Source organism: Mastigoproctus giganteus, chromosome 3, assembly GCF_048544385.1.
Source record: "Mastigoproctus giganteus isolate SK-2022 chromosome 3, ASM4854438v1, whole genome shotgun sequence".
Taxonomy (NCBI): domain Eukaryota; kingdom Metazoa; phylum Arthropoda; class Arachnida; order Uropygi; family Thelyphonidae; genus Mastigoproctus; species Mastigoproctus giganteus.
The window spans coordinates 106,961,222-106,982,477 of NC_143577.1; the positions used below are offsets into that span (position 1 = coordinate 106,961,222).

General features: G+C 38.4%; 1 protein-coding gene across 1 annotated transcript in view; it reads left to right on the forward strand.

Moving 5' to 3' along the window:
* Positions 1-21,256, forward strand: part of ash2 (Set1/Ash2 histone methyltransferase complex subunit ash2) — a 347,019-nt gene that overhangs the window by 143,385 nt on the left and 182,378 nt on the right. The window contains exon 7 of the mRNA XM_090370069.1: positions 2,675-2,764. Within this exon, the coding sequence (XP_090226195.1) occupies positions 2,675-2,764 (90 nt within the window). The remainder of the gene's footprint in view (positions 1-2,674; positions 2,765-21,256) is intronic.

A 21,256-nucleotide genomic window follows, 5' to 3' on the forward strand; every position in this document is an offset into this window, starting at 1 on the left:
ATAAATATACAAAACAACAGTGGGCCCAACATCGAACCCTGCGGGACTTCATGGACTAATGATAACATTAGTCTATGAAGAGCAGCAGCATCTATTGATTACCACTCTGTCTTCTCACACTCAACCATCCTTTTATCCACTGTAGCAACTTACCCTTAATACCATACTGCTATAATTTGTACTGTAGTCTTCCATCTGCAACAGTGTCAAAAGCTTTCACGAAATCCAAGTATATGATATCAAAATTATTTTTTGCATCCATTTTCTTTGTAACCACATCATAGTATCCAATCAAATTGGTCAGACAAGATTTTCCCTTAATAAACCCATGCTGTGTGTGAAATATTATTGCATCTTGTCTAGATGATCCTGCAATGCACCTTTAAGCTGACTCCATTATTTTCCCCTGAACAGAAGTTAAACTAACTGGTCTGTAATTACTCGTGTCACCCTGTGAATGTGCTATTAGTTATGATGAATTCAGAGAATTAAATGATGGATTAAATTAAGTGATGAATTCATTATGATGAATTCATCCTAACTTATAGGCTATTCACATTCTTTCTCCTTTTACAAATCTACAATATTTCTTTTTTCTATCGTTACCCTTCTAGTACCTGGCACTTTTGTGTATTTTTCATTTTCATATGTGTATACTCTATCAGGCTTATCAATTCTCACATACATATATAATTATCAGATTGGTCCACTGGATATCGATGGTATGGTTCAACTGTTGGTGATCCTGCTCAGGTGGCTAACAAACTAAATTTTGCATCTACATTCACCCATGAGGTGTTATTCAGGGAGGGGAATGCCAGAGGTGAGTTAAACTCTGGCAATGAGCTGGATGATTTTGTAATAACCGAGAGGAAAGTGGAGGAGAAATTGTTGAAGATAAACATAAAAAAGGCACCTGGGGTAGACGGGATCTATCCAGTTATATTAAAGGAGGCAGCAAAGGAAGTAAGCAAAACTTTAGCCATAATTATGAGAGCTTCTTTGGACTCAGGGGAGGTACCCATGGACTGGAGATGTGCAAATGTGACCCCCCCAATTCACAAAGGAGGATCAAAGGGCAACACAAGTAATTATAGACCTGTTAGTTTAACTTCTGTTCCGAGAACATTAATGAAGGCAGTGGTTAAAGAAGCACTGCAGAATCATCTAGAAAAGATTCAGTTATAGCTTGGACACAGCATGGTTTTGTTAAGGGAAAGTCTTGCCTGACCAATTTGATTGGATACTATGATGTGGTCACAAAGGAACTGGATGCAGGGAATAACTTTGATATCCTATAATTGGATCTTAGAAAGGCTTTTGATACTGTTGCACATGGAAGACTGCTCCACAAATTGGAGCAGTGTGGCATTGGAGGCAAATTGCTGCTATGGATAAAAGGATGGTTGAGTGGGAGAAGACAGAGAGTGATAATCAATGGACACTGCTCATCGTGCGACTAATGTTATTAGTGGAGTCCCTCAGTGTTTCAATATTGGGTCCATTGTTGTTTTCTGTATTTATAAACGATATTGATGATGATATATCAAGCTTAATGTCCAAGTTTGCAGACGATACGAAGGTTGGCCGGGTTGTTAAGGACACTAATGACAGTACGCTGCTGCAACAGGATCTAGAAAAGTTGAGCAGATGGGCTGAGAGGTGGCAAATGAAATTTAATATCGACAAATGTAAAGTACTACATATGGGAAGCAGCAACCCCAGAGTGACACATCAACTCTATGGTACTACACTGACAGTGGTAGAGAAAGAAAAGGACCTGGGGGTAATTGTGCAGGCAGATATGGAGTTTTCTGAGCAGTGCAGACGGAGGGGTGAAATGGGAGCATGTTTTTTATTTTTTGGCTGATGCTGCTTAAGCTTGCTTTCTTGCATCATATATCTCTACTAATGCTAATTACTTTTGCATCCTTTACTGCTGGTTTGCAAGTTTTGATGCATCTTTCATACATTGCTTATTTATCTTTATCCTTCAACTGAAACTACATGTTTAATACCCATGATACTATATTAAATTTAATATATATATATCGATTTTGAAGGGCGCTTCAACTGATATGCCTGTTTGTGTATGAATTATCTAGAAAAATGCAGGTATGTACTTTTGTATGTGATCTGTTTTTCTAAGTAATAGGGATCAGATATAGCAGAACACAGTATTTAATATATTTGAAAATTGTAAGAATCTCTTGCATCTGTTAGCTTCACTTGTCCGATTTGGTCTTACAAAAACTAAAATCAGACAAATTAAAAAATTCTTTTGATTTTTGTGTAGAAGTTCATTAAATTCAATCAGATGTTACGTATAGAGAATATTATTTCATCGAAAAAGATAAAATTGAGATTTTTATCAGTTTATAAAAAAAGGGAAAAAAATAAAATAAAAATAAATCACCAATTTCACTCTGATGTTGGGGATTCAATTAAAAATAAGAACAAATTAATATTTAAAAGCATCTATGTAAGAAATGTTCCTTTTTACAAAACAAAATTTTCAAAAAAAACCCCGATTCGGCTGCATTCAGGAACATGTGCAGTGTGCTATGTTTTAAAAAAAAAAAATTAATAAATAAAAAAAAAAAATCCAGAGTAACTTAAAACAAAAGTTTTACCCAGTAAATATATTGATCTTTAACTATTTTCATTCTTGCAGTTGAAAGATACAGACATTTTTATTTGTGAAGAAAAGGGACCAAATGTTGATATTTCTGGAGAATGCCCTCTGTTTGGCTTAGCAGTTCAGGTAAGAAGAACACTTGCACACATACTATTTTGATGTTTTAACTAACTAAATGGCACTCAGAAATCAATGCCAAAAAAAAAGAAATTTCAATAAAAATTTTATGACAAAATACCTTTTTTTATTATACATTGCTGCAATCACATTCTTCCACATACTTAACTGATGAATGGTCATGTGCAGATGTGATCTTGACACATAACAATGACTGACTATGCATTTGTCTTTTCTTCTCCCCCCCCCCTAGGAGTTTTCCTGAAAATAAGTATTTGTAGTGGCAAATAATGCAAGAAAGCAAGCTTATACAGACTAAAGAAAAAAAGAAAAAAAAGCATCCCTCTAACAGTCTGTGTACTTCTTCCTTGAATTTAAACTGCCCACTTCGACAACACCAGATCGAAGTTTTGTTCCAGAAATTAGCATTAGCATTAGTAGAGGCATTTGATGCAAGAAAGCAAGCTTATGCAGCATCAGCCAAAAAAAAAAAAACCCACTTCCACTTCACCCCTCTGTTCGTTCAAAATACCTGTCCAGCTGAGCCTTAAACTTATTTAGGCTATCAACCTCCACCACAAGGGATGGAAGTCTGTTCCACCAACCAACCACCTGCTGGCTAAAGGCAAATTTCCGCACATCTATCCGACATCTGTCTTTCCTCAATTTGAATTTATGCCCTCTCAGGTGATTTTTCTGAGCTAGAGGAAGAATCCCATCAGCATTGAGCATGCTTAAACCATTCAAGGCTTTATACACCTCTATCAGATCACCTCGTTGGTGCCTAGTCTCCAGACACTGTAATTTGCAAAACTTAAGCCTTTCTTCGTAAGAGCACTCCTTTGTTCCATTCAGTAATCTTGTTGCCCTTCTCTGTACTCGTTCCAGCAGCTCTACATCCTTCTTGAAATGAGGCCTCCAGACCTGTATACAGTACTCTAGGTGTGGCCTGACCATTGCCTTATACAATGGAATAATCACCTCCTTATCCCTGCTGGAAAATTCCTGTATATCATTGACAATACTCCATGAGCTACTCTTGCAGCCCGTCTGCACTGCTCAGAGAACTTCATATCTGCCTGCACAACCACCCCCAAGTCCCTTTCATTCTCTACCACTGTCAGTGTAGTACCACAGAGTTGATACGTTGCTCTGGGGTTGCTGTTTCCCATGTGTAGTACTTTACATTTGTCAATGTTAAACTTCATTTCTTACCTCTCAGCCCATCTGCTCAACCTTTCCAGATCCTGTTGCAGCAGCATAGTGTCAGTAGTGTCCTTGACAACCCTGCCAACCTTTGTATCATCTGCAAACTTGGACATTAAGCTTGATATACCATCATCAATATCATTTATAAATACAGAAAACAATAATGGACCCAACACTGAGCCCCGAGGGACTCCACTAATGACATTAGTCCACGATGAGCAGTGTCCATTGATTACCAATCTCTGTCTTCTCCCCCTTAAACACCCCTTTATCCATAGCAGCAATTTGCCTCCAATGTCACACTGCTCCAATTTGTGTAGCAGTCTTCCATGTGCAACAGTATCAAAAGCCTTTCTAAGATCCAAGTATATATATCAAAGTTAGCATTAGCATTAGCATTAGTAGAGGCATATGATGCAAGAAAGCAAGCTTATTCAGCATCAGCCAAAAAAAAAAAAAAAACAACCACTACTCCCATTTCACCCCTCCGTTCGTTCGAAATACCTGCCCAGCTGAGCCTTAAATTTGTTTAGGCTATCAACTTCAACAACAAGCGATGGGAGTCTATTCCACAAACCAACTGCCCGCTGGCTAAAGGCAAATTTCCGCACATCTATCCGACATCTGTCCTTCCTCAATTTGAATTTATGCCCTCTCAGGTGATTATTCTGAGCAAGAGGAAGAATCCCATCGGCATTGAGCATGCTCAAGCCATTCAAAGCCTTATACACCTCTATCAGATCACCTCGCCGATGCCTAGTCTCCAGGCTCTGTAATTTGCAAAACTTAAGCCTTTCTTCGTAAGAGCAACCCTTTGTTCCATTCACTAATCTTGTTGCCCTTCTCTGTACTCGTTCCAGCAGCTCTACATCCTTCTTGAAATGAGGCCTCCAGACCTGTATACAGTACTCAAGGTGTGGCCTGACCAATGCCTTATACAAGGGAATAATCACATCCCTGTCCCTGCTAGAAAAATTCCTGTATATCATTGACAAGACACCATGAGCTACTCTTGCAGCTCGTCTGCACTGCTCAGAGAACTTCATATCTGCCTGCACAATTACCCCCAGGTCCTTTTCATTCTCTCCCACTGTCAGCGTAGTACCACAGAGTTGATACGTTGATCTGGGGTTACTGTTTCCCATATGTAGTACTTTACATTTGTCAATGTTAAACTTCATTTGCCCCCTCTCAGCCCATCTGCTCAACCTTTCCAGATCCTGTTGCTGCAGCATAGTATCAGTAGTGTCCTTAACAACCCTGCCAACCTTGGTATCGTCTGCAAACTTGGACATTAAGCCTGATACACCATCATCAATATCATTTATAAATACAGAAAACAACAATGGACCCAACACTGAACCCTGAGGAACTCCACTAATAACATTAGTCCACATTGAGCAGTGTCCATTGATTACCACTCTCTGTCTTCTGCCACTCAACCATCCCTTTATCCATAGTAGCAATTTGCCCCCAATGCCACACTTCTCCAATTTGTGCAGCAGTCTTCCATGCGCAACAGTCTCAAAAGCCTTTCTAAGATCCAAATATATAATATCAAAGTTATTCCCTGCATCCAGTTCTTTTGTGACTACATCATAGTATCCAATCAAATTGGTCAGACAAGACCTGCCCTTAACAAAACCATGCTGTGTCTGAGCTATAACTGAATCCTTGTCCAGATGATCCTGCAGTGCTTCTTTAACCAGTGCCTCCATTAATTTTCCTGGAACCGAAGTTAAACTAACAGGTCTATAATTACTTGTGTCAGCCTTTGATCCTCCTTTGTGAAGTGGGGTTACATTTGCACATCTCCAGTCCATGGGTACCTCCACTGAGTCCAAAGAAGCTCTCATAATTATGGCTAGGGGTTTGCTTACTTCCTTTGCTGCCTCCTTTAATATAACTGGATAGATCCCATCCACCGCGGGTGTGCCTTTTTTATGTTTATCCTCAACAATTTCTCCTCCACTTTCCTCTCAGTTATTAGAAAATCATCTAGCTCACTGCCAATGTTTACTTCACCAACGACATTCCCCTTCCTGAATAACTCCTCATGTGTGAATGTAGATGCAAAATACTCGTTTAGATTGTTAGCCACCTGAGCTGGATCCTCAACTGTTGAACCATCAACATCCAGTGGACCAATCTGATTCATCCCTTTCCTTCTTGAGTTTAAATAGGTAAAGAACTCTTTTCTGTTTTTCTTTGCATCCTTTGCCAAGGATTTCTCATAATCTGCCTTTGCCTGCCTAATCTCCTTTGTGACTTGGTTACAGACCAACTTATATCTATCATAGGCTTCCATGTCACCCATTAATTTGTATGTATCCCATGCATTTTTCTTCTCTGCCATATGTCTCATTAGTTCATCTGACAACCATTTAGGCCTGAACCTTGAACAATATTTCTTGGTTGGTATATAAAGCCTGGTAGCTTCCAAGATTAGTTCCTTGAATGCTTCCCATTTTGAATTTGCTGTTGGTAACATCATCAGTTGGTCCCACTGTATAGAATTTAAATACTGTCTCAGACCATCATAGTCGCCTTTACGAAAGCAAAAACCCTTCTCTTTACCTCTGATGGTAGTTACCTCCTTGAGTAAATCCCACTTCAGTTCACTGTGATCACTGCCACCCAGTGGTTCCTTTATCTACAGATTCCTAATGCATGAAGAATCACTACTGATAATCAGATCAAGAGTATTACTCCCTCTAGTTGCCTCTCGAACATGCTGGTGTAGAAAACAATCATCCAATAAATCCACAAAAGCCTTGCTAGTGTGTGAGTGACCAACCCACAAATTCCAGTCAATATCTGGGAAATTAAAATCCCCCATTATAAGACTCTCTGATTTACTGGCCCATTCTATTTCCCTGTACAGTATCTTATTATACTCATCAGAATCATTAGGCCTATAGCACACTCCTACTCTCAATTTTGATTTACCTATGCTTATGTCACACCAAACTGACTCGACACTGCCCTGTCCATCAATGTCGACTGGCTTCACTTCCTTGGATTTTATGTGTTTTTTAACTAATAGCATAACCCCTCCTCCCCTCCTGTCCTGTCCATCCTTTCTATACACATTGTACTCCCCAAATTCCAGTTCTGCATTCCTTATATCTGTGTGACACCACGTCTCTGATATCCCAACAATATCTGCCTTTGATATTTTGAGCAATACCTCAAATTCATCAAATTTATTTACTAAACTACTAGCATTGGTGTACATGCAAGCATACATGCACCTGTTTCTATTCTTAGCTACCCTAACACAACCCATGTGTTTACTTTTACCGCAATGACTTCCAGCAGTCTCTGAAATATCCTGCATCTTGTTTTTCAGGCTTCTGCTCATTCCAATAGAAGCAGTGCAAGAATCTCTTTCACCTCTGCCAGTGGCTACTGTTAATCCATTAGTCTTTGTCTCCCCCCCAAGCTAGCAGTTTTCCGACCCACCTAACACTGCCTCGATAGCATCAGCAAATATTCTTGCACCCTTTCTATTCAAGTGTATCCCATCCCTGTAGAAGCAATCTCTCCTGTTAACAAGTACATTCCAGGCTGAAAAAAATTCTACCCCTTGAGCCTTGCACAATCTTTCCAGGGCCGAATTGATCGACAAGGCTCTCATCATATACTCCCTCCTATCGTGTCTGGGCAGAATTGCAGTCACTTTCAAATTGACGGCTTTTCACGGCTTTTTTCCAACTGTGACCTGTACTTGTTAAGTAATTCTGCTGGTCTCCTACTCTTAATATCATTAGTGCCATCGTGTACAACTATATCACCTTTTGTGCCCTTAAAAGATGATATCTGCTCTACAACGTCATCAACCTTTGCCCCTGGCAGACATACCCTGGTCCTGTTCCACCTATCCGTTTTACAAAGCATGTTCCCCGTTTCCCTGACAATAGAGTCACCGACAACTACTAGTTCCTGTGGGACCAGCGCATTCTGCCTTGGGGGCTGCCTCTGTGTTGCAAGATGACCAAGTGCAAGCTCTGCCGTTGATGTGGGCTGCTGAGAGCTTGATGGGTCCCTCAATTTATTTCCTTCGAGGGCATCCACCCTGTCCTTCAAGGTCTCATATAGGCCCATAACAACCCGAGTTGTCGCCTAATTTCCCTGCACTCCTTGCATCGTGCACACACAAAGACATCCCCCATGGCAGTATCATGTCCCGTACCCGATTGCTCCGCAAACATCAAGCAAACAGTGCATCTTAATATGCTGTGATTCAGAGGGCAACTGCCCCCCTCAGTTCTCCCCTGAGTCACAGCACTCCCATTAGCTTGAGCCTTTTGCTTTGCTGCTCTGGTCAGAGTCATGATTTCGATTTAAATGTCAATAAAATTACAATTTCAGAACAAAATTAAAACCTTAAACTTGTATCTTAACACAGTTATAACGCTATATTTATTTTTCAGTATCGAGTGTTATCTACGAGTTCCCTTTATATAACTTCCGTATCAAGTATGTATTAATTATTTGTTACGTTTGTACTCTAAGTCGTTATATATATATATATAGTTAAAAGTACAATTTAATTGACAATGAAGTTTAACAAGATTAATAGATCTACTGATTAATTGACAATATTATATTATGCACTATACTATACAAAGCTAATGCTGTCGAATTCCGGATAAGCTGTATCGTGTTTCAGTAACGAGTGTTATCTACGAAATTCCTTTATATAACTTCCGTATCAAGTTATGAATTAATTATTTATTTTTACTAATTATTTATGTTCCGTAACCTAAGTAGTTATATGTATAGTTAAAAGTACAATTTACTTGCCAATGAAGTTCGACAAGATTAATAGATTTTACTGATTAATTTTCACGTAACAATGGAGGCTGTTTATGAACGGTAAACACGTGGATGTGATACCCTTCCGATACTAAGTAATACCTACAAATCTCTATCTAAGTTACTTTAGCTTTAAGTACCATAAATAGGAATATAAAGCTACTCTAGAAATAAGTTAATATGTCAATTTAAACTAATAAAGCGGAAAATAAATCAGAAAAAACTTCTCTGTTCCAAGAGCGGCAGAAAGGCACGTTCGCACAGGAAACTCTCGTCCTCAAACTCAAGTTATTCCCTGAATAACTCAAGTTATTCCTGCATCCAGTTCTTTTGTGACTGCATCATAGTATCCAATCAAGTTGGTCAGGCAAGACTTCCCCTTAACAAAACCATGCTGTGTCTGAGCTATAACTGAAGTCTTGTCTAAATGATCCTGCAGTGCTTCTTTAACCAGTGCCTCCATTAATTTTCCTGGAACAGAAGTTAAGCTCACAGGTCTATAATTACTTGTGTCAGCCTTTGATCCTCCTTTGTGAATTGGGGTCACATTTGCACATTTCCAGTCTATGGGTACCTCCCCTGAGTCCAAGTAAGCTCTCATAATTATGGCTAAGGGTTTGCTTACTTCCTTTGCTGCCTCCTTTAATATAACTGGATAGATCCCATCCACCCCAGGTGCCTTTCTTGTGTTTATCTTCAACAGTTTCTCCTCCACTTTACTCCCAGTTATTTCAAGATTCTGTAGCTTACTGCTAGAGTTGAATACACCTCTGGCATTCCCCTTGCTGAATAACTCCTCATGTGTGAATGTCGATGCAAAATATTCATTTAGTTTGTTAGCTACCTGAGCAGGATCATCAACAGTTGACTCATCAATATCAAGTGGACCAATCTGATTCATCCCCTTCCTTCTAGAGTTTACATAAGTAAAGAACTCTTTGCTGTTTTTCTTTGCATCCCTTGCCAAGGATTTCTCGTAATCTGCCTTCGCCTGCCTAACCTCCTTTGTAACTTGGTTGCATATCAACTTGTATCTATCATAGGCTTCTGTGTCATGTGTTAATTTGTATGTATCCCATGCATTTTTCTTCTCTGTCATATGCCTCATTAGTTCATCTGACATCCATTTTGGCCTAAACCTTGAACAATATTTCTTAGTTGGTATGTAAAGCCTAGTAGCTTCCAAGATAAGTTCTTTGAATGCTTCCCATTTTGAATTTGCTGTTGGTAACATCATCAGTTGGTCCCACTGTATAGAATTTAAATACTGTCTCAGTCCATCGTAGTCACCTTTACGGAAGCAATAACCCTTCCCTTTACCCCTAATGGTAGTTACCTCTTTGAGTAAATCCCACTTCAGCACACTGTGATCACTGCCACCTAGTGGTTCATTTATCTGCAGATTCTTAATGCATGAAGAATCACTGCTGATAATCAAATCAAGAGTATTACTCCCTCTAGTTGCCTCCCGAACATGCTGATGTAGAAAACAATCATCCAATAAATCCACAAAAGCCCTGCTAGTGTGTGAGTAACCAGCCCCCAAATTCCAGTCAATATCTGGGAAATTAAAATCTCCCATTATAAGACTCTCTGATTTACTGGCCCACTCTATTTCCCTGTACGGTTCCTTATTATACTCATCAGAGTCATTAGGCCTATAGCACACTCTCCTACTCTCAATTTTGATCTCCCAATGCTTATGTCACACCAAACTGACTCAACACTGCACTGGCCGGCGATGTCGACTGGCTTCACTTCCTTGGTTTTTATGTGTTTCTTAACTAATAGCATAACCCCTTCCCCCCCTTCCTATCCTGTCTATCCTTTCTGTAGACGTTGTACTCCCCAAATTGCAGTTCTGCATCCCTTATATCTGTGTGACACCATGTCTCTGATATCCCAACAATATCTGCCTTTGATGTTTTGAGCAATACCTCAAATTCATCAAATTTATTTACTAAACTCCTAGCATTGGTGTACATGCAAGTATACCTGCACCTGTTTCTATTCTTAGAAACATTATAAATAAACTACCTTCTAACTGAAGGCATATTTGTACACACCGATCCTGCAAATATCCTTCCTCAGTTTGAATTCATGCTTCCCATGTGTAGTTGTAGTATGAGCAAGAGGAAGGATGTCATCAGCATTTAGTTTTAAATCATTTCAACCCATTCAAAGTTGTAAAGATTTTGATCAGATCTCCTTGCTAGTGCCTAATCTCCATGCATTTCCATTTTCAGAATGGAAATCTTTCTTCATAAACCCAACTGTTTATTCTTCTCACCGGTCTTGTCGCTCTTCTTTACACCTGTTCCAACAGATTAACGTCCTTCCTAAAATTAGGTCACTAGCCTGTATGCAGTACTCAAAAAGTTGCATAACAATTGTTTTCTACAATGGAATAATAACCTCCTTATCCTTTCTGCCAAAATTCCTGTATATCATTGACAAAAATTTTCTAGATCCTGTTGCAGTAGCATACTGCAAAAACTGTTACTGTCATTAAAGACCCTGATAACCTTTGTGTCATCTGCAAATTTTGACATTAAGCCTGATAAAACTTCATCAATATCATTGATAAATATACAACACAACAATGGGTCCAGCACCTGAATCTTGGGGACTCCATTAATAACATTAGTCCATGAAGAGCAGTGTTCATTAATTGCCACTCTGTCTTCTCCCACTCAACCATCCTTTTATCCATTGTAGTAACTTGCCCTTAATGCCTTATTTGTACAGTAGTCTTCCATGTGCAACAGTATCAAAAGCTTTCCTGAAATCCAAGTATATGAAATAAAAATTATTTTTTTCATCCAGTCCTTTGTGACCACATCATAGTATCTAATCAAATTGGTCAGACAAAACCTCCCTTTAACAAACTCATGCCGTTTCTTAACTACTACTGCAGTCTTGTCTAGATGATCCTGTAATGTTTCTTGAACCAGTGACCCCATTATTTTTCTCTGAACAAAGTTAAACTAACAGGTCTGTAATTACTCTTGTTATCCTTTGAACCCCCTTTGTGAAGTGGGAATACATTTTTACATCTTCAGTCCGTGAGGACTTCCCTAGAGTCCAAGGATGCTCTCATAATTATGGCTAAGGGTTTGCTTACTTCCTTTGCCACCTCCTTTAATATAACTGGAAAGGTTCCATCCACCTCAGGTGCGTTTTTTATGTTTAACTTCAACAATTCAAGGGTTTAGTGTAAAGCAACGTTAACTACAAAATTGCAGTTTCTTTTTTGCGATAATTTTATACAAATTACAAGGCATATCATGTCATAGAATGGTATCCCTCTAGTTCTTTATAAGTTAGTGCAAGCTGTAAGTACATTTTCGGTAATCCAAGAAAATGTCCAATGACTTTTTTTTTCTCAATTAGAAAAACACGAACTACAAAATGATTTTATATTTAATGTTTGACACTAAACCCTCAGATTTCTCCTCCACTTTACTCATATTATTACAAAATCATTTAGCTCCTTGTTAGTTTATTATGCTTCCATCCTCCACCTCCCTACTGAATTCCTCATGTGTGAATGTAGGTGCAAAATATTCATTCAGTTTGTCAGCTATGTGAGTAGGAACATCAACAGTCAAACCATCAATATCAAGTGGACCAATATGATTCATCCTCTTCCTTCTAGAGTTTACATTAGTAAAGAAGTCTTTGTTGTTTTTCTTTGCATCCTTTGCCACGGATTTCTCGTAATCTGCCTTCGCTTCCTAACCTCCTTTGTGACTTGATTACAGACTAACTTATATCTACCATAGGATTCTGTTTTACCTGATAATTTATATGCATCCCATGCATTTATGTTGTCTGCCAAGAGCTCATTAGTTCATCGAACATACATTTTGATGTAGATCTTGAACAGTATTTCTTAGTATGAAAAGCCTAGTAGTTTCCAAGATTAATTCCTTGAATGCTTCCCATTTAGAATTTGCTGTTTGTAACATCCTCAGTTGGTTCCACTGTATAGGATTTAAAAAGTGTCCGAGACCATTGTAGTCACCTTTACGAAAGCAAAAACCCTTCTCTTTATCCCTAATGGTAGTTACTTCTGTGAGCAAATCCACCTTAGTACACTGTTATCACTGTCGCTGTGGTTCCTTTACCTGCAAATTCTTAATGCATAACTGTATTACAAAGCTCTTACCAAATTTGCCCAAACTGTCTTTGAAATGAGAAGACAGACACTAAGACATAATATCATACTTGTCCTCTACTATTTTACTATCATAAGGCTACCCCTGTGCAGTTGCAACCTGCTAATATATTCTCTAGGCTGATTCTTCCTGCCTTTGACTTCCTCACTTTAACTCCTCACCTGGGGCCCCTGTCTGTGTGTGGTTGCAGCATAATGCCCAGGAGTACATGAGCTTGCTGAAGGAGTGTGTGTGTGTGAGAGAGAGAGAGAGAGAGAGAGAGAGAGAGAGAGAGAGAGAGAGAGAGAGAGTGTGTGTGACTGGTGACAGTCATTAATGCCGTTAGTGCCAGAGTGTACAACAGTATTATTCTTTTTGTCCTTAAAAGATGAGATCTGCTCTACAACATCATCCATTTTTGTCCATGGCAGACATGCCCTGTACCTATTCCATCTATTCTTTTTGAACAATATATTTCCCATTTCCCTAACAGTAGAGTTATTGACAATACCTACCTACCTCCTAATGGAGCTGCACATTCAGCCTTGGGGATTTCCACTGTGTTGCCCAACGCACAAGTGATTGCTCTGGTGTTGAGTTGGGCAGCTGAGAATTTGAGGGGCTCCCATTTTAATTCTTACAAGGGCATCCACCCTGTTCTATAAGCTCTCATAAATGCCCATCAGAACTCTTATTCTTTGCACTGAACACAAAAAGACATTCCTGGCTGTGTCATGTTCTGTTTTAGATGGTTCGTATGTGCACGCAATACAAACTGTGCACAAGTAGCACAGTTTGTAAGGCTGTGATTTGTAGGAGAACCACTCCATTCAGTTTTCTTCTGAGCCATAGCATTCATGCTACTTTGAGCTCGCTACTTGAGGCACAATTTCTATTTAAATTCAGTTTAATCTGAGAATACTACACTTAAACTAATAGATACCTAAATGCAATAATATATATAATGCTATCAGTTATTTTCATAGTTTCAAATTAGTTATAGTTTTGAAGGAATTAAAATGAGGAGCTCCCATTTTAATTCCTTCAAGGGCATCCATCCTGTTCTTCAAGCTCTTATAAATGCTCATTAGAACCCTTAGTTCGCACCTAATAACCTCTTACTCTTTGCACTGAGCGCACAAAGGCATCCCTTGTCTGTGTCAAGTTCTGTTCCAGGCAGTTCACATACACATGTGCACATACACACATTGTGCAAATAGCACAGTTTGTAAGGCTGTGATTTGTGGGAGAACCACTCCCTTCAGTTTTCTTCTGAGCCATAGCATTCATGCTACTTTTGGTTTGTTGCTTGAAGAATGATATCTGTTTAAATTAGTTTAATTTGAGAATACTACACTAAACTAATAGATACTTAAAATGCAATAATACATATAATGCTATCAATTATTTTCGTAGTTTCAAATTAGTTATAGCCTTACTAGAAATAAAATTTCTTAGCTAAAACAAAAGGATATATGCTAACCTATCTGATTAGAACGTTTGAGCTACTTATTTGCTGCAATTGGACCACTGTGCACTATATACTAGTTTGCAGTACCATATTTGCGCCAAATCGGTACAAAGCTTTACGAATATTAAATTGTAATTTACAAAATCTCTAGGCCGACCGGGCTAGCTGGGTGGGTAAAGTGCCTGCCTGGCAACCCAACAGTTGCAGGTTCGAATCCGGCCTCGGGCTTGGATCAGAGTAGAAAATGCAAAAACTTTGATAGGTGCATTATGGTCACAGAAGCCGATGCGCAACAACTAACAAAAAAAAAAAAAAAAAATCTCTAGCTAAATTTAAAAATAGCTAAATAGGATAAATAAACGTGAGTAGGATAACTGTTTTATGAACACAATTTAATACGTTAATTAATTCAAAAAATGTATCTATTTCCAAGAGATCAATATTCTTTGTCTGCACCGGTCATAGCCTTGAACCAGATTATTGAGCCAGGTCATTGTAAGCTACCGTACAACAATAAGATTTTTCCATCATTCCACAAATCTTGTATAGGACATCTATGAAATCAACATCCATAATGTCCATGTACAAAGTAGAGTAGAGTATCTTAGAAGAAAATGTTACAAATTGACATTGATCATGAGGATAGAAATGCTTTATTTACTTTGAATTGTGGAAAGAGGGGGGGCATTCAAATCTATGTTTATTAATGACTGTGGAAGTAAAGGCAATTTTTACTTTTACGCCCTTCCTTTCCCATCCTCTCCACTACATTTCTGACAGATTTAATCAAATCAGATTAACCCGTATATTATTCTGATAAAACCATTCAAAGCCACTAAATAAGCATACAAAACTTTGAGTAACAAAAGTTGATTTTTTTTTTTTTTTTTTGTTTTCCCACAAAAAGTACTATTCCCATTTTGCTGTGAGACTATGAGAATAGCATGCAAAGCATGGAACTCTGTTACTGAAAAAATAACTGCAATTTTTTTTTTTTTTTTTTTTTTTATGAAAACACCAAACACTAAAGGTATCAAAACCTATAGTACTTAGTACTGTAAATGGATTGAAGGGTCCGGAAACTTTGCTCTAGAGACTAAACATGGGTTTTACCACTCCAAGCCTCCAATAAGCAAAGTGGTGGTATTGCACCGATTGATGAGAGTCATCTACACCCCCCCCCCCACTATTTGTTTTGGCTTTGCTGGATTTTTCATTAATAAGCTCTCTTTTGTCAAAGGTGTGGAGGATGTAGATGTTCCTGGTGGTAGCTGGAAGACTTATTTCTGCTTTGGTTGTAAATGAAGTAAATGAAGCAATTTTGTTTGACAGCTGATGGATTTTGTCTATTTGATGCAAAAATGAGAACAAGAGTGTAAAACCTGAAGATGATGAAGAAGAACCTAATGTGCCTATCTGCAAGTCAGCTCAGAAGGTAGCAGTGTATTGTGTAGATATATTGAAGTTCTTTCAGCTGGAACTGAAAATAGTTTCTTTACAATTAATCATATTAAGGACATTATGGAACAGAAGCCAATGAAGGAAATCCACTAGACCCTTATTACTGAATATTTTAAATAAAAATAAGTTTACATATATTTTTATTCTGAACAGAAGGCAAATATTTGATGTAATAGGCATCCTGGCATGCAAATTTCAGGTATCCAATAGAAATCGACCTGCCACCTTGCAGAGCTGCACATTATGCAAATTATTCATGCCTATAAAAACACAGGTTGTGACCACATCACTTCATTCCCATTTTTTGGCTTACTCGAATGTTTTTAAAAGATGCAGAATGGCCACATCTCCAGTACTCAGGATGGCAAGTCATCATAGTTTAGAAGATTCTTTGAGATGGTAGGCCGATGAACGACTTTAAGCCAGGCAGTTACAAGTGAGGGGTGGCATGTTGGCTTAATGTATCACACAGTATTGTATCAGCACTATGGAAGTGGTATCAGGAGTTGGGAACCATTACAAGAAGAGTTGGCCAAGCTCACCTGAGGGCTACCAGAACAGACTGCTATCTGGCTCTAACAGCAAGATGGAACCCTAGATGTCCTGTCTTCAACTGTCTCGTGAGGTTGCTGTGGTCGGAGGTGAAAACATTTCCAACTGGACTTTGTTAAGAAGGCTCAATTCAAGTGGACTTTTTATGCAAGGAAGCCAGTGGTTTGTATCCCATTAGCCCCAAACCATCGCAGTGCTTGTCAAAACTTGTGTCACGAACATGTCACTCGGAGCCCTGAGAAATGTTGTAAAGTTCTGTTCTCTGATGAGTTCCGTTTTAGTTTACAGATTTTAGATATTATTTCATCTGGAGACAACAAGGTATGTGGTGCCATCCCTTCAATATCAGAGAAAGGGGCACTTATGATGGAGGCAGTGTTCTTTTGTGGGGCAGAATAGCGATAAATGGCTGCACCACTTCATATTTTTGACAAGCATCTCAAACCCTATGTGCAACTTTTTAGATCCTTAAACCCTATGTGCAACTTTTTAGATCCTCAAACCCTATGTGCAACTTTTTAGATCCACAAACCCTATGTGCAACTTTTTAGGGGTGCAGTTGGTCCAGATTTTCTTTTCATGCTCGACAACACCACTGCACATAGAACTTAAGTGATGGAGGAATATCTTGAAACTGAAGATATCTAAAAAAAATTGCAATGGCCGGCATGATCAGCAGACTTAAATCCTGTTCAACATATGTGAGATGCCCTTAGGCATCGCATTGCATGCCAACAACCAACTCCTTGGTCACTAGGTGAGCTAAAGTCTGCACTGGTGGAGGAATGGGATTTGTTGCCACAGAATCTTATAGACAACCTTATATTGATATTAAGCATGGTTCATTGCTGTCAGGTCTGTTTAGCTTTTGGAGGGGATCATGCTCTATACTGATGCCATGTGACCATATTTTGAGCACTTTGTATTGACTTCTGTAATGTAATCTTTTTAGCAATTCTTATGCAACTCCTCTGAATGGCTTATACCTGTTCAAAATTTCTCGCTGTCTCCTCATTTCATATTTATTCTTTGGTACAACCATACCAAATTTTGTCCCATTTCATTGCAAGTTGTACGAGTTACACCACTTTCTGTTTTCTGTTAATTTTGTTGAGCAGTATACGTTCAATAAATAATACAGTTCTGTATTATAAAACTTATTTTTTTTATTTTTTTTTTTTTTTCATTTTAGTAGCGAAACAGTGCATCAGTAAAGACTACTTCATTGTAGTTTGATTATACAGTAACTTTTAATTAAAGCAGCATAAATTTCAACAAGTAGAATTTTTGATGATGCGATGTTTCTTTTTCCCCTTTGTTTTCTTAACTCACTTTTAGTCTATCCTTGTTTTTTTTTTTTTTTTTTACTCACTTTTATTCTCCCTTCCTTTTCTTTCATTTTCTCTCTAGGCATCCCATCCCGGTCAAATGTTTTCCTCTGGGGCTGTGCTGGCTTTCAGCACTCATGATTAAGGGTTGGTAACCTAGAAGTTGGTAACCAGGACACTTGGTTAGCTAAGAAGGTGTCTGTTTTTGCACTGAACAGGCAAGGCTTTACATCATCTGTATACAAATTTTATACAGATCAAATTATACAGATACAAATTTTATACAGATACAAATTTTACATCATTTGTATAATCATTTTAAATTCTGTGTATTATTCTATTGTCAGTTTTCCTTATTTGCATAAAAAACAAAAACGTTCCTGAAGGGTAGATCATGCACTTACCCATAAAAAAATTTCTCATGTCATGGTGGGGTTCAAACAAAGTCCTGTCCCACACAGCAGAGAAAGGCACTTATCCTAATAATTTTGCTACACAAGAGGTCAATTAGGATGGAAATCACATATAAGGAAAATAAGGTTCAATTTTCTTAATTTCTGGTTTCTGTGTGATAACTAAAGTGTCAGGCATAAACCAATTGTTGTACTCACTGAATTGTTATAGGCTCTAAATTGTCTTTCACCAAGATGAACACCATATATCAAATTTTCATGCATTGAAATGCCTCACAACTAAAATGTTGTGCGCCAAACAGTTGCATACATTGAATTAGTATTAGCATTAGTAGTGGCATATGGTGCAAGAATGCAAGCTTATATAGCATCAGCCAAAAAAAAAAAAAAAAAAATCCCCTTCCCGTTTCACCCATCCACTCACTCCAAAAGTTTGTCTAGTTCCGCCATTAATTTATTTAAGCTGTCAATTTCCACAATGATAGATGGAAGTTTGTTCCAGCAATCAACCACCCACTGGCTAAAGGCAAATTGTCGGATGCTGAACTGTCATACGATGAATTTTCTTATTACCAGTTGAGGTGATCCTGGAAAACTTTACCATAGTTGTTTTATACATAACAGTAAGAAAGAATTAGTACAGTTCTATCGGTGTTGTACCATCAAGGTGGTTTGTGTGTTGATATGATCTAATGTAGTGTTACAACTTCAAACATTTAATACGCCCATAGTAGAAGCTGTGACTATGTATGAATTTGGTTATTTCTGGACTTAATTTGGTAACTAGCTGACTTTCTGTCATGAATTCCTAAGACTGAAGCATGCTTCCTTATGGCCGTCAAAAGTCTGCTATCTACGAAGTTCTGCTCAAACAGAATTTATAGGTGGCAGTTAGTGAACTGAGTTTTTGGAATTGTTAAGTTAAATATTACTTAACTTCGACTTAAATATAATTGTATTTGGAGAACCAATTCCTGGAGAACAAGTTTTATGAACCTCATTGAAATGAATAGATAAAAAAAAATAATAATAAAATAAATGAAGTTTCCAAAACTCAGTATAACTTTTCTTATCATTGCAGATAAAAATATCGATATCATTGAAGGTAAAAAAAATTGAAGACCTGATAGTGCAAAATAGATATTTTGCAATATTGAGGTCTTATTTCATAATAATGAAAGAAAATAAGAAATAATGTAGAGTAGTCTTTGGTTTGGGAACTGACAAGTGCACAAGGAATCTTGAAATAGACATAATTAAGTCCAAGCAAAAAAACCTCAAGCTGTGAAAGCTATAAAAAAAAATTGTACATATCGGGCATAGCCTCTTTTTGCACAAAGCTTTTGGCAAACTGGATTTGCTACTTAGTTCATTGATCTTATATTGATAAAAGCATTTTCCATGATATTTCTTGGTATTGTACATCTATAAATAAAAGGCACTGTTGAAATGGAGAATATTGAACAATTAAACTTTACACCAGCCGGTATTCAAATAAATTCCAATCCTGCAACTAAAACACTTTATTTACAATAAAATAAAATACGAGTGTATAAAATGAAATTAAATGAAATAAAATAAAATATATAGTAGTCTAAAACTGATGTGATTTAATTTACAATAAAATACAAAAAAATATAAAATATGATGATAAAAACGATAAAAAACAGTTAATAAAATACCGTAACAACTGTAGCTTTCGGAGATAGCGATCTCCTTTCCCAACAGCATATTCCTGCTGTGCGGCACATCCTTAAATAGCAGATCCACGGCACTCGTCACATGATTCCTCGAGAGTAAGGCCGGAATTTCCCATTTATGCACCGGAACTGGAAATGGCTCGGGAGCGCACTAGCTGAAACCATTTATCTCGCCCAAGAACCACGGTTTCAAAGAGGGGATGTAAGCATACACCCTTGTCTCTATTAATGGAATTGCTAGCGTCCCCAATACGTAAACTCTCAAGCCATTTACGGTCCCAGAATCCCTGTGCATGATCCGTGATGACAGCATCCTCCGGGGAGATTTGATGTTGCTTCTCCCAGAAATGTTCTGCCACGGCAGACTTCCCATAGTTTGTGGACTTTATTGCATTCATATGCTCCCCCAGATGGTCTTTCAGTTGTCGCCCCGTCTCATTTACATAACACACCCCACAATCCGGGCATTTAATTTCGTATACCACCCCACTGTTGGCTTCTTTTATTGTGGGGTCTTTGACACAAGATATCACTGTGTACAACCTTCGTCCCGGGAGTTGCACACAGCGTATGTGGCACCCCCGAATTATTTGTGCAATGTGGTCTGAAAGCCCGGATAGGAGAGAATGTATGCAGTGCTCACAGGGGTGAACGGCTCAGTACGGGTGGACTCCACTCCTCTAATAATTCTGTCCAACACCCTCTGGGGTAGCCGCATTTCTTGAGGTCTGCCGTGACACGCATAATTTCGTTGTCTCTGTCCTCCGAGGTGGTTAAAGTACGCTTTAAAACTGAAATCCCTGCCAAACCAGCCTACGTGGCCATTCGTTTTTGAGCCACGATGGGAAAATTTGTACAATACCCGTAAGACTGCCAATCGTCCTTTTGGTATTCGTCTCCAAGAGCTACTCAAAGAACTTAATATCAAGGTAGACAAGGTTGCCCAAACACCAAAGCAACCCCTTCCACCCTGGCATGCTCATGTCCCGGCATGTGACTTGTCCCTTAGAAATTGGGAAAAGTCGGACACTCCATCATCGGTCTACCTGCAGCTTTATTCAGCACACCGAGCTGAACATTCTGACTTTGCGCCAGTTTACACAGACTGTTCGAAGTGGGAATCATATGTGGGATATGCTGCTGTCTTTACAGACAGCACTACATCGGAGCAGATTCCCTCTGAGTGAAGCATATTTACTGCAGAGCTGCACGCTATAGAGTTAGCCTTGGATCACATTAGTAAATGCTAATACCAATGGTTCATTTTATATTCCAACTCCCTTAGCGTGTTATAGGCTTTAATATCTGTGAGATATAATCCTCATCCAGTTCTGTCTAATATTCAGCAGAAGATTCACTTCCTCTGTGAATGTGAATATGATATCT